The sequence below is a fragment of the Silurus meridionalis genome, chromosome 9 (genome assembly GCF_014805685.1).
Source record: "Silurus meridionalis isolate SWU-2019-XX chromosome 9, ASM1480568v1, whole genome shotgun sequence".
In the NCBI taxonomy this organism is placed as follows: Eukaryota; Metazoa; Chordata; class Actinopteri; order Siluriformes; family Siluridae; genus Silurus; species Silurus meridionalis.
In genome coordinates, this window is record NC_060892.1 from 1,789,497 (window position 1) to 1,803,607 (window position 14,111).

The 14,111-nt window shown below is 43.1% G+C and overlaps 1 protein-coding gene across 1 annotated transcript in view; it reads left to right on the forward strand.

Annotated features, from left to right (window-relative positions):
• The window catches only part of ap3d1 (adaptor related protein complex 3 subunit delta 1), a 35,553-nt gene that overhangs the window by 3,224 nt on the left and 18,218 nt on the right, over positions 1-14,111 (forward strand). Inside the window, 16 exon segments of the mRNA XM_046857043.1 lie at positions 4,465-4,560; positions 5,043-5,123; positions 6,014-6,094; positions 8,006-8,113; positions 8,207-8,336; positions 8,753-8,892; positions 8,979-9,052; positions 9,215-9,264; positions 9,359-9,408; positions 9,939-9,987; positions 11,621-11,766; positions 11,934-12,082; positions 12,285-12,515; positions 13,192-13,423; positions 13,513-13,658; positions 13,798-13,939. Of these exon segments, the coding sequence (XP_046712999.1) occupies positions 4,465-4,560; positions 5,043-5,123; positions 6,014-6,094; positions 8,006-8,113; positions 8,207-8,336; positions 8,753-8,892; positions 8,979-9,052; positions 9,215-9,264; positions 9,359-9,408; positions 9,939-9,987; positions 11,621-11,766; positions 11,934-12,082; positions 12,285-12,515; positions 13,192-13,423; positions 13,513-13,658; positions 13,798-13,939 (1,905 nt within the window).

Here is a 14,111-nt window from a genome sequence, read left to right on the forward strand (position 1 = left end):
GCAGCGAATTCTGTGTTCGTCTCTGATGCATCGTTCTGGAGTGTTCTGAGTTTTGTTCACACTCGAGCGAAATCAATAACTACATTATAGTTCCCTGGAAATAGTTGCATTACAAGTAAAACCCCTGGGACACTGTGTGTGTGTGTGTGTGTGTGTGTGTGTGTGTGTGTGTGTGTGTAATGTAGGCCAGGTTGTCCTGTAATATAATCAGCCCGTTCAGCTGCACGTGTATCAGGACTGATCTATTTGTCCCCAGCCCACGTTAGAGTATCGTCCCATAAGGCACCTCACGCCCGAGGCGGACTCATGAGACACGACGTGATCACAGCGCTGGTTCTGGTTCTTCAGTGCTGCAGGCGGACCGTCACTGTGGGTTGATATTCAGTTATCTCTCCATCTGTCATTTGTATAATGCAGAAATATTAAAGCAATAAAACTCCAAAATCACTTTATTCCAGCAGCCGAGCAGAACGTCGTCTTCTTCTGCGTCTTCTTCTGCGTCTTCTTCCCGAAACCCTTACATGTGTCGATTATCACAATCGTCGATCTGCACCGCCATCCAGGACACGAGTCTAAATATTCAGATTTAAATCGTCATATAAGCAGAATGAGGGAGTGGCATGTTTTTAAAAAAAAAAAAAAAAAAAAATGATAATAATAATAATAATAAATACAAAAATATTGTAAAAGTTTTTACTGCTTTAAAAAAAAAAAAAGGCAGGATAAGTGTGTGTGTGTGTGTCTGTGTGTGTGTGTGTGTGTGTGTGTGTGTGTGTGTGTGTGTGTGTGTGTGTGTAAAAAAAAAAAAAAAAAAACAAAAACAGGATTATTATTATATGAAATTGTATTATAAATATATAAAATAAATATTTAAAAGGTAGAATGAGTGAGTTTAAAAAAAAGTAAAATATATATATATATATATATATATATATATATATATATATATATATATATATATATATATATATAAAATAAAATAATAATAATTGCAGGATGAGGCAGTGGGTGTTGTGTTGTGAATCTTTTTCTCTAGATTTTGTCAGCGTTGGCTGATGATTGTTTCTTCCTCGACCTCAACAGAGAGATGTTCCATTAGGATTTTGTCAAGATTCATGTAGCCATGAGGGTGTTTGTAAAAGCAGGTAGTGATGTGGGTGAGGGTGAGGGTGAGGAGGCCTGGGGTGCAGTCAGCGTTCCTCAAATGGGGTCTAACAAATGTAAACTATTTAATGAAATGTTTTTCCATTTATTATATTTAATTTAATCAATTTATTTTGTGCCGGTTTAATTGATTTTTCAATTTAATTAATGTTATGCATAAATTAGATTTATTAAATTTGTATATAAAGTATTATTAAATATTATTTAATATTATTTAACCAAACAAGCATTTTGTTAGATTTTTTATCAATAATAATAATAATAAACTGTTAATAAAAAATTATGACTAATTTCATGTTTTAAAACCACCCCTCCCCCCTCCGCCCCCACCTGAAACCGAAATTGAACTGAAACGTGAATTTTGTGTTCCATTACACACCTAATGTAGACTGTGTTACACGTCGAGACCTTCCGTGTCTCTTCTCGCTCTGTTTCATCCGGAGACATTTGGAGTCCGATGTCATGAAAGACTCCACCTGTGTAACCTGTACCAGCTCACCTAGATACAGTGTCTTGTTACCCGGCCAACCGTGGACAGAACTCTGAAATATTCATCCTCCCCATGAATTAAACGTCAGCTTGTTTGCTTGTGTGTGTGTGTGTGTGTGTGTGTGTGTGTGTGTGTGTGTGTGTTCAGCTTTTTGCGTGGCCGAACCCTTTGTTTGTTTTCCTGACGGTCCCGTCTGTGCATGGACTAGACGGGGGATTTTTGTAGCCTGAGTGTTACTGTTTTCACTCTGCCGGAGGTGTGGAATGTGGGGTGTTTGCTGTTCATCTCACCATGATGTTTGTGTAGAAATGGACACATTTTGTAGAACACTGTAATGAGGACACAGCAGGAGATCAGCAGCTGTGGACGTTTTTAGCCGCTCTTTATTTCTGTGCAGCTGAGAAAAAACACTGCTGCAGTTTCTCCCATAATGCCTCATTCCCTTCTCTCATTCTGTCTGTATGCTGTCTTATGACTTAAGACACATGACCCTCACTCCATACTGTGTGTGTGTGTGTGTGTGTGTGTGTGGGGAAAGGATCGAGGAAGGTGAGAAGACCAACACAGGGATAGGTGGAGAAACCGAGACTAACAGACTCTGTGAGAAACCTTCAGAGGCAGGGAAAGACAGAGTTTTTAGTTTTTTTTTTTTTTCCACATCCGCATCGAAGTGCTGAAGTTTTTTTCTCCTCCTCCTCCTCAGGGTGCTACTGCTAAAAATGTTGTTCTTGTATCACCAGATCACATGGTTTATTATCCAAATGCGCTCTTCAGACACGGTTTTCTCTCCGAGAACGGTGGCTCGTGATTGGTTGAAAATTGTTGACCCGGCGAATCGCATTCGATTTAGTACGGAGTGTAAGAGTTCTCATATTTGTGCCCAAATTCTCCAGTACAGGACTTTCGGTTCGGTGCACGTGTGAATGCAATCCTTTTAACGTTTGTTTAGTCTCCGCCTCATTTTTAATAAGAATTATTATTAAACTTGAAAACATTCACAACAATGCGATATGGATTCTTTAGCGTTTGTCAAGTTTCAAGAATTTCTCTTAAAAGGAGAAAATCCTGACAATTCCACATATCGAGGAAGTGAATAAATGACGGATTGAAGTAAGACATTTGTTAGTCTGCTGAAATAAGTAGAACATATCCTTAGAAAATTAAATATAAAACATGCACTTATACACTTCTGTATTGCCCAAATGTGGTCTTATAAATGTACACTTTAAATTTTTCCATCTATTTAACTTTATTTAATCAATTGAATTTGCACCAATGTTCATCAATTACTGAATTTAATCAATATAATAAGTGTATTACGTTAATTTAATTAATTCCTTTTTATTTTTATAAAATATTAATAATTATTTTAAATATCCAGTTGATCAGTGCAAATGCAAGGCAGCATGTAACAAAAAAAATAAAAAAATAATAAAAGGAGATAAAAGCCTGACCAAACCCTTTTTTGTGATGATGACCTTTTGTTTTCTGGAAAGGCTTTCTGATAGATTTTGGAGTGGATACTGTATTTTCTGGACTATAAGCCGATACTTTTCCCCCACTCTTTGAACTCCGCGGCTTAAACCACGAAGCGGCTAATTTATGGATATTTCCTGGGTTTTTCACGGTTTCACAAACTTCATGCCAAAAAACTGAGACCCATAACATCAGACCAATGAAATTGCCGAACGGGTTCAGGTGAACCAATGAAACTCTTTATATTAAATCAGATGCGCCCACTGAATCGGGCTGCACCACATCATAAATATGGATGATGTTCCTCTGAAGTTTGACCTGCCGCTCACTCGGACTGTCTACAGGAAATGAGAATCATTCGTCACGCTGAAAACAACCGGGCATGAAAACACACTTCTCCTGTGTTCTGAGCTGCACGGCATCGGGAGAAAAGATTCACCGATGGTGATTTTTAAACGCACGACGATGCCAAAAGATAAACTCTCGAGAGAAATAGTTGTGAAAGGAAGGAGGAAGACAGTGAACAATGACTTTCTTGGTAGGCTACTGTTTAGATACAAGCCGTGTAACAGACACTGTCTTTCATTAAAGCCTGTGTAAAGTTAATTAGTTTCAGTGTAGACAGGCTTATAGACAGGTGCGGCGTATTTATGTTCAAAATAAAAATATTTGTCAAATTCAGCGGGTGCGGCTTATATTTGGGTGCGTTTAATAGTCCGGAAATTACGGTAAATGTGTGGATGTGCTTCACTGTGTCTCCTGTAAAACTTGCCTTGTGATGCAGTTCATCTCAGAGCAGTTCAGTAGGATTGAGGTGCGGTGACTGGGCAGGTGGTTTCATGATAGATATCACTCCAGACGACCGTCTGCTCTCTAAATAACACTTACAGAACTCAGCCGTGCGCTTCGGATCATTGTCTTAAATGGGAGCCGTGTTGGTTCAGGATTCATTTCACTTTCTGGAATAAGTCTCCAAAACAACCCCAAACCATTAAGCTTTCACCTCCATGTGTGAGTGTGGGGGTGATGGAGTCTGATCACATCTTCTCTCCTGTTCATCATCTTACACTAGTTCTTCTGTTGGAGACAATAATGTCCCATTTGGACGCCACAGAACTTTAATTCAATGTCACCTTACTGTATGGTTTTAGCTTTTAGCGAGATTGTTGCGTGTCTTAAAATCTATAAATGACCAGGTGTTTCTACACTTTTTACAGCCACTATAGATGCATACATATAGAGATCCTAGACTGAGGCTAAAGCTCTCAGAAGTAAGCGTTCTCCATCACTATCACTCACATCACTGCTCCACTGTCTCTTCTGTTTCTCAACAGGCCAAATACATCTCCACATGCATCGACGAGATCAAGCAGGAACTCAAACAGGACAACATCGCTGTCAAAGCCAATGCAGTGTGCAAGCTCACCTATGTAAGTGCACCACTCTCTGTCCTCCACCACCACTCTCTCCGTCCTCCACCACCACTCTGTCCGTCCTCCATTACCACTCTCTTTCCGTCCTCCACCACCACTCTCTGTCCTCCACCTCCACCACCACTCTGTCCGTCCTCCACCACCACTCTGTCCGTCCTCCACCACCACTCTGTCCGTCCTCCACCACCACTCTCTGTCTGTCCTCCACCACCACACTCTGTCCTCTACCTCCACCACTGTCTGTCCTCCACCACCACTCTCTGTCTTCCACCACCACCCTGTCTGTCCTCTACCACCACCACCACTCTGTCTGTCCTCTACCACCACTCTGTCTGTCCTCTACCACCACTCTGTCTGTCCTCTACCACTCTCTCTGTCCGCCGCCGCCGTGCTGTCTGTCTGTCTGTCTGTCCTCCGCCGCCACTTTGACTCTGAATCAGCAGTTTTGCTTCATTACGGTATCTGGTGTGTGTTTATAGTTGCAGATGCTTGGATATGATGTCAGCTGGGCTGCGTTCAACATCGTTGAGGTGATGAGCTCTTCTAAGTTCACCTTTAAGGTAAGAAAATATTAATTTTCTTCCATGTTTGTAATCTTGTTGGAGATCAGATCTTGTGATACAGGGATAACTTACACCGATTGACCGAGTTCTCAGGACAGGACCTGCCTGTTCTGTGCCTTGTGTTCAGGCAATAGACAAACCACATGTTGGCAGAGGATTTATCAGGCTCCTGGTAGAATTATTTAATTTCATTTAATTGATTTAAATGTTTGATGGATGATTATTTTTTTTCCCATGATCTGGAACATCCTGCGACGTGAAACGATTACTGAAACTGTGCAAAATTAAATCCAGAGCAACACAAATTCAGCTCATGGGTTAATGACAAGACAAGATGTTAAAGACTCAGATATCATGTATAGGCAAAAGTTTGTGGATACCTGACCATAAGATTGGTATGTGTTTTTTATAAACATCTCATTCCACATTAAGTCCCCTTTTTCTCCTATAAGAAGCTCCACCTTCTGGTAAGATGTTTCACTAGATTTTTCAGTGTGCTTGTGGAGATTTATTCAGGCACAAGGATGTTTGAACTGTCAGGTACTGTTGTAGGTTGAGGTGAAGTAAGGAGGTCTGGGGAGCAGGAGATCTTCTAATCCAACCTATGTAAAACTTCTCCTTATGGACCTAGCTTTGTGCAAAGGTGTGTTTTTGTTATGCTCAAATAGGTTTGGGCCTTCTAGTTCAAGTGAAGGGAAAATTTCATTGTAGCACATCCAGGGATTTCCTATACAGTTGTGTGCCTCCAACCTTGTGGATGAAGAACAGCATATGGGTGTGATGGTCAGGTGTACCAATACTTTTGTCCACATAGGTCTCATGGGCTGATACAGTTCACTTAAAACTAGTTTACTATTGTTCACACTGCTGTCTTCTCTCATTCTCAGCGAATCGGATACCTGGCAGCCTCACAGTGCTTTCATGAAGGCACTGATGTCATCATGCTGACAACCAATCAGATTCGCAAGGTAAGCCGGACATTCTACTCACTCGTTTTGATCTTCATGCCCGTCCGCTGTGACGGACACGTTACATGAAAAGTGCACCTTTAGGCTCACATGGTCAGCGAGTTGGATTCTTCAAGCATGCTGACCTTCTTAGCAGCTTGGCGTGTACCACTCGCGTGAAAACCTAATAGGAAGCACTTAACGCTTGTGTGCTGACAAGGTGCTGGTGCTGGATCACTAGTGAAAAGTATTAGGAACCAGCCTGTAATTCTAGCCGTTTGAAAGCTGAACCATTGTGTAGTCAGATGTGAGCAATTATTAATGCGGAGTGTACAAATAGAAAAAACATGCCATCAGGTGTTATAAATTATTGTGCAGTGTGAATATAACCGCTACAGAAACTTCTGTTTTCAGTTTTGTACTGAATTGCGTTTATGGTATTTCATCTTGAGCGACTTAATCTTTTGACATCTCTATCAATAAATTCTTTCTGAACAAGTTCATTATATCAGACTAATAATACCATCAGCCTAAAACCATTGGGAGAGAATATAGTTAGAAAGCACATTTTAATAGAAGTAAAATACAGCTACAGAAGAAGTAGATCTTTTAGATATCGTTTGAAGTCAGCTGTTCAAACATCAAGTGGAAGTTTGTTCCTCTTCCTAGGTGCCAGAAAAGAGAATGTTTTAAGCATTTGAGCAGTGGTGGAGGATGAAGGGAGCAGTGGTGGAGGGTGTAGTGGTGGATGGAGGGAGCAGTGGTGGTGGATGGAGGGAGCAGTGGTGGAGAATGGGGGGATGACAGGAGCAGTGGTAGAGAATGGTGGAGTAGTGGTGGGATGGAGGGAGCAGTGGAGCAGTGGTGGAGGATGAAGGGAGCAGTGGTGGAGGGTGTAGTGGTGGATGGAGGGAGCAGTGGTGGGGGTGTGGGAGAATTGAGGGAGCAGTGTTGGAGGATGAAGGGTGTAGTGGTGGTGGTGGTGCATGGAGGAGCAGTGGTAGAAAATGGGGAGTAGTGGTGGATGGAGGAGCAGTGGTGGAGGATGAAGGGAGCAGTGGTGGAGGGTGTAGTGGTGGTGGATGGAGGCAGCAGTGGTGGGGAATGGTGGGAGGATTGAGGGAGCAGTGGTGGAGGATGAAGGGAGAAGTGTTGGAGGATGAAGGGTGTAGTGGTGATGGATGGAGGGAGCAGTGGTGGAGAATGGGGGGTGAAGAGAGCAGTGGTGGAGGGTGTAGTGTTAGAGGATGGCGGGAGCAGTGGTGGAGGATGGTGGGAGCAGTGGTGGAGGATGGCGGGAGCAGTGGTGGAGGATGGCGGGAGGATGGCGGGAGCAGTGGTGGAGGATGGCAGGAGGATGGCGGGAGCAGTGGTGGAGGATGGCGGAGCAGTGGTGGAGAATAAAGGAGCAGTGGGGCAGGATGGAGGAGGATGGAGGGAGCAGTGGTGGTGGTGGGGGATGGAGGGAGCAGTGGTGGAGAATAGGGGGAAGGATGGAGGGAGCAGTGGTGGAGTATGGGGGAAGATGGAGGGAGCAGTGGTGGTGGTGGGGGATGGAGAGCAGTGGAGCAGTGGTAGGATGAAGGAATTAATGGTGGAGGATGGAGGAGCAGTGCTGGTGGGATGGAGGGAGTAGAGGTGGTGGGGGATGGAGGAAGCAGTGGTGAAGGGTATAGTGGTGGAGGATGGAGGGAGCAGTGGTAAAGGGTATAGTGGTGGAGAATGGGGGGAAGGATGGAGGGAGCAGTGCGGGATGGAGAGAGCAGTGGAGCGGTGACAGGATGAAGGAAGCAGGTGGAGGGTGTAGTGGTGGTGGATGGTGGAGGATGGAGGAATGAGGGGTTAAGAGAACTTCTATAAGGGGTGGGGGATGGGGGGAGAGTAAAAAATTATTATTTTACTTATTTTAAATGTTCTCCTTCATCTCATCAGGATCTCAGCAGTCCTAATCAGTACGACACTGGCGTGGCTCTGACCGGCCTCTCCTGCTTTGTGACCCCTGACCTGGCCCGTGACCTGGCAAACGACATTATGACTTTGGTGAGTCTTTTTGTATGCGCTATAAAAGCAGTTATATTACTAAGAATCATTATTGTTCCTGAATATGAAATGAAATCGCTCTGTACATCACAGATGTCCCACACGAAGCCGTACATCAGGAAGAAGGCTGTGCTCATCATGTATAAAGTGTTCCTGAAGTACCCCGAGTCCCTGCGTCCTGCCTTCCCCCGTCTGAAAGAGAAACTGGAGGACCCTGACCCAGGTGCCCAGGTTTCTTTTTTTTTTTCTTTTTTTTCTTTTGCTTTCTAGACAGATGTTCCACTAGATTTTGTGAAGAATTGTGGAGTTTTATTCAGGCTAAGGAAAGTCAGGTACTGTCAGAATTCACATCATGTTCAATAGTGTTGGAGCTCTGTAGCAGCAGATCTTCCACTCAATCCCATGGAAAGCATATCTTTCATGGACCTGGCTTTGTGCACAAGGTCATTGTCATGCTGGAACAGGTTTGGATCTTCTAGTTCAAGCGAAGGGAAACTCATTCCATGACGTCCAAAGATCCTTTACAATTGTGCTCCTCTGACTTGGAGAAGAACCACACACAGTATATCAGGTGTCACAATTTCTTTTGGACATTGTGTGGTTGTATTTATGTATAATTTTTGTTGTTCTTGCTTCAAGGTGTGCAGTCAGCAGCAGTTAACGTCATCTGTGAGCTGGCCAGAAGAAACCCGAAGAACTACCTGTCCCTCGCCCCCCTTTTCTTCAAGCTTATGACTTCCTCCACCAACAACTGGGTCCTCATCAAGATAATCAAACTGGTATGTGAAGGACGCCTGCTCTGTTTCTGTGCATCATATTTTAAATGTGTAGAGATGCGTAATGCGTGTGCGTGACTTTATTTCAGTTTGGTGCCCTCACCCCTCTGGAGCCTCGTCTCGGGAAGAAGCTGATTGAGCCCTTAACTAACCTCATCCACAGGTACGATGGACAGTGTAGCGTGTAGGACTGCACATCACCTCAGACATATTTCAGTTTATACACCGCAACATGTTTATGTAAAAAAAAATCACTGCCCATTGCTACTGTTTATAGACAAACAGGAGGTCCCTCATTTTCTGTCTGTCTTCACGTCTCTTTCAGTACCTCGGCCATGTCACTGCTGTATGAATGTGTGAACACAGTGATCGCAGGTTGGTACTTTCTCTCCAGTGGGGAATTCAGTGGAATAACCAACATCTCAGATCAGTATATTGACGGTGTTATTGTGCCGTTTCTCCTCCGCAGTGTTGATTTCTCTCTCCTCTGGGATGCCCAACCACAGTGCTAGCATTCAGGTGGGTGTCAATTCTGCCAGATTCTATCTGCACTATATGGACAAAAGTATCGGGACACCTGAATTTTGTGAACTATTAAAGATACAGTTGGAATAGAAGATCTTGAGTGGCCTGCTTATAGAGATTTGACCACCTATGGGATAAATTGGAATTGGAGCCGAGGCCTTCACCTACATCAGTATTTGACTTTACGAACAGCCTCATGGCTGAACAAATCCCTTCAAATCTTCAAAATCTAGAGTAACACCTTCTCAAAGGGTTCTTATAATAGCGAATGGGGATTAAATGTGAAACAGGACGCTCAGAAAGCGCCTGCTCAGGTGTCCACAAACTTTTGTACTTATGGTTTACTCCAATGATTTCTAGCCAGGTACCTTCAGTTCGAGGACGAGTGGAAATGAATTCCAGAGCTGAGAAAATGTCAGAAAAATGACACGTTATTTCAGTAGAACTAAAATGAATGATTAACTGAGATGAAGAAATTTTCTGTGGAATGATTCTGAGTAATCGCTCTCCCTTTCCATCCACAGCTCTGTGTGCAGAAACTGCGAATCCTGATCGAAGACTCGGACCAGAACTGTGAGCCTTCTGTCAATGCCTGCAGTGTGTCATTTTCTCATTGTCTGCGTGTTTGTGTGTTAGATCCTCAAACCCCCCCCTATACTTATGGAGCTGCGTCCTGGATAACTCGAAGCTGCTTTCGTGCTTTTAGTTCTTCGACTTTGAAAAGGAAGGAATGTAAAGTTCCAACTTTCCATGTCTTATGACCTGTGTGTGAACATTGAACACATTCTCCAGTCTGGATGATTTCGATCTCTCAGGTCAGAATTTAGCACTGGACCAGCATTTCAGAATGTTTCGAGTTATCAGGCTCCTACTGAGTGCAGTGAGTAGAGAAAGTGTTCCAGTACCTGGACTGTGAAGGTTTTGTTTGTCAGTAATGTTTTATAAGTTGTGCATGACTAAATTTGGGGTTTTTGCGAGAAGGTAAGAAGACTGTTTTTTTTTTTTTTTGCAAGGGAATTTATCTATGGTAGTTTGAAGAGCTCGTTCAGATTTTCCTTCCTGATTACCTGTTCCTGGTCTAGCATGAGTGTGTTCACATCGGCACACGCATTTTATCCTAATTTTATTTATACAGCTGGTAGTGGCAGTTTGGTGGGATTTGAACTCGTGACCTTCCGATCAAGGTTTTTTTTTTTTAATCATGACCTAATGAGAGAAAAGGTCAGATGTTTTTTGTGGTGTTCTTTTTGGATACATATATAAACACTAGATATTTCTGACCAGTTTGAGGCAGAATTGAGCAGCTGCTCTCAGTTCAGTAGTGTGTGTAGCATGTAGGGTTATTATTTTACCCCTATGCATTTTCTCATCTTTTTACACCATTATTCCAGAATCCACGGGAATCCAGCTGCACGAAACCTCGATCTGCACAGTGACTCGGCATTAGCCAGCAGTCAGACGTTTGTAACGCCATTGTGCTCACAAATTCATACAAAACCTCAAGTCCGTCTGTGTCTGTGTGTCATGTCCATGTCGTGTCTGTCCTCTTTTCATTTTCTTATGTGTTTGTGTTCTTATTTGGGATTAAATGTGGTGTAGACCAGTTTAACTATATTCCTATAGTGATTTATTTAGATCAATACACTTTATGGACAAAAGTATCGGGACGCCTGACTCCAGCCATATGTTTCTTTTGGCACACAGACTTATGAAGGGCGGTGCTCCCTGTGACTGTGCATGCAAAATCGTCTCGAACCTTGTTGGTTTTATTTATTTATTTTATTTATTTATCTTAAATCCACACCTGTTTGAACATGACCATGTGCACAAACCAAGCTCCATGTAATTGATCTTCACTTTGGTTGGAGTGGAAGATCTCCTGCTATAGAGCTCTGACTTCAACCCTACTGAACACCTTTGGATGCACCCCCAGGCCTCCTCACCTCAGTTGCATCAGTACCTGACTTTCCTAACACCCTTGTGGCTGAATAAATCACACAAAATATAGTGGAACATCTTCCCAGAAGAGTGGAGCTTGTTATAAGGGCAAATTGAGACCGAATGTTGAATAGGATGTTTAAAAAGAAGCGCATACCAATCCTATGATCAGGTGTCTCCAAACTTTTGTCCATACAATGTGTGTGTAGGGGAGCAGGTTCTATGTAGCCAAGTGTAAAGCTTGCTGAGATAACTTTTTGGGTTACAGTGAAGTACTTGGGTCTCCTGGCCATGTCCAAGATCCTTAAGACGCACCCGAAGTCAGTGCAGTCACACAAAGACCTGATCCTGCAGTGCCTGGATGACAAGGACGAGTCCATCCGACTGAGGGCTCTGGATCTTCTATATGGCATGGTACAGCAGCATGTTCATACGGTTTTTGTGTTTCTCACTCGTTTATGTTTTCGTTACTGTAAAAGTGTGCAAAACTGCTCGGTTTTAAAGTCTGCCATGTCTGTTTTTTACTCAGTTCACCACATTAAAGGTTTATCTGATATCTGATCATTGTCACGTGTTTGTAGGTCTCTAAGAAGAACCTGATGGAGATTGTGAAGAAGCTAATGTTGCACGTCGATAAGGCTGAAGGCACCACATACAGGGACGAGCTGCTTACCAAGATTATTGACATTTGCAGCCAGAGCAACTACCAGTACATCACTAACTTTGAGTGGTAAGGACACACACACACACACACACACACACACACACACACACACACACACACAGCAGAGCCCGGGAGGTTGATCAGATCAGATCCTTAACAACTGAACATTGTTAAAGAGAAGAAATTGTTTATAAAAATGTAACACACTCTCCAGTGGAAAACCGGAGCGAATTTGTAACTCAAGTCCTTTTTCTTTCTGCTTATGCAGGTACATTAGCATTCTGGTGGAACTAACGCGGCTCGAAGGCACCCGGCATGGTCATATCATCGCCTCCCAGATGCTGGACGTGGCCATCCGTGTGAAGGCCATCCGAGCGTTCGCCGTGGCTCAGATGGCCACGCTGTTAGACAACGCGCACCTGCTGACAGGCAACACGCAACGCAACGGCATCTGCGAGGTCCTCTATGCCGCCGCGTGGATCTGTGGGGAATTCTCAGAGTACGTCCGATCGGGAATTTCAGAATAATATTTCTTCTTCTTCCAGCTTCTCCCATTAGGGTATTTTTTATAATTACACAGTGAATTTTTTTATTTAAGAAAAATATTTAAGGTTCAAAAATTAGGGCTGTCAAAATTCATCACAAATTCATCACTCCACTGAAAAATATTTTTAATCCCTTAAAATTTGTTGCGCCAAGTCTCAAATCGAGCACCGAAATCCGCCATGACGCACGTCCGGCAATTAAAACCGTCCGTGCGGAAACGTCGCATTGTGCGATGTACGTCATTTAAAACACCATAATTACTTTTATTATTTTTTCATTTGCAGGGATTTTTTGTCTTTGTGCGGTTTCGATAATAATGAATAATACATTTGCGTAAAGCATCCATATTTGTCCATGGCGATGTCAGACAGATAAAAATGTGCGATTAAGTTGCAATTAATCACGAGTGAACTCGACAGTCATGCGATTAATCACGATTAAATATTTGAATTGATTGACAGTCCTATTAAAAATATGAGAATTTGCTTTATTCCGGTTGCAATGTTGGGTTCATACACCACTTATAATGATTCATGTATTGAATTTGACTTTGGTTATGAAATGGAGTCAGATTAGGAAATTGAACGTTTAATGTTACCCTTTTGTTCTATTGTGAACCGTTTCCTTAGGCACTTGGAGGACCCCATGCAGACTCTGGAGGCCATGTTGCGCCCCAAAGTGGCAACCCTGCCAGGCCACATCCAGGCCGTGTATGTGCAGAATGCTGCGAAACTTTTTGCGACGTTGCTGCAAAAACACGAGGGGACAGAAGACAGCCAGGTTGCTCAGGAGGCCAGCCAACTGCTCATAGAGAGACTGCCTCTATTCGTCCAGAGCGCTAATCTGGAAGTGCAGGAGAGGGTGAGGCCTAAACACATCTGTATATAGATTAGCAATGTGCATGCAGAAGATAATCCAATTATTGACTGATTTATTTGCTCTTTGTTTAGGCGTCCTGCATTCTACAGCTGGTGAAATACATCCAGAAGCTGCAGCAGAAGGATGTGGAAGTAGCTGAGGAAGTATCTGCACTGTTTGCAGGAGAACTCAACCCTGTAGCTCCTAAAGCTCAGAAGAAAGTGCCTGTGCCTGAAGGGTGAGTCTCTGAACGAGATGCCACATGTACACTGACTTTGCACACCCTTGTTTTTTTTTTTTTTTTTTGAAGAGATTCTAATCCAAAGACCACTGAAGTGTCCATGCATTTATTCACAATGTGTTGTTTGGTGTTGCAGACTGGATCTGGATGCCTGGATCAATGAACCTCCATCTGAGAGCGAGTCTGAGGATGAGAAGCCCAAGTCTATCTTTGCTAAAGAGGAGCCCAAGCACTCTCGACCTCGCCATACCGAAGTGGATGAGAAGGAGCTTGCAAGGGTGTGTATATTTGCATTCTATTACAGTTTACATTTAGTGCATTTGGGAGATGCCCTTAATCCAGAGCAATTTACATTTATCCCCAGGTGTGGCCTGGGATTTAAACTCATGACCTTCTGATCTAAAATCCAATGTTTTGACCACTTAGCTACCACCTCAGCAATTACTCATA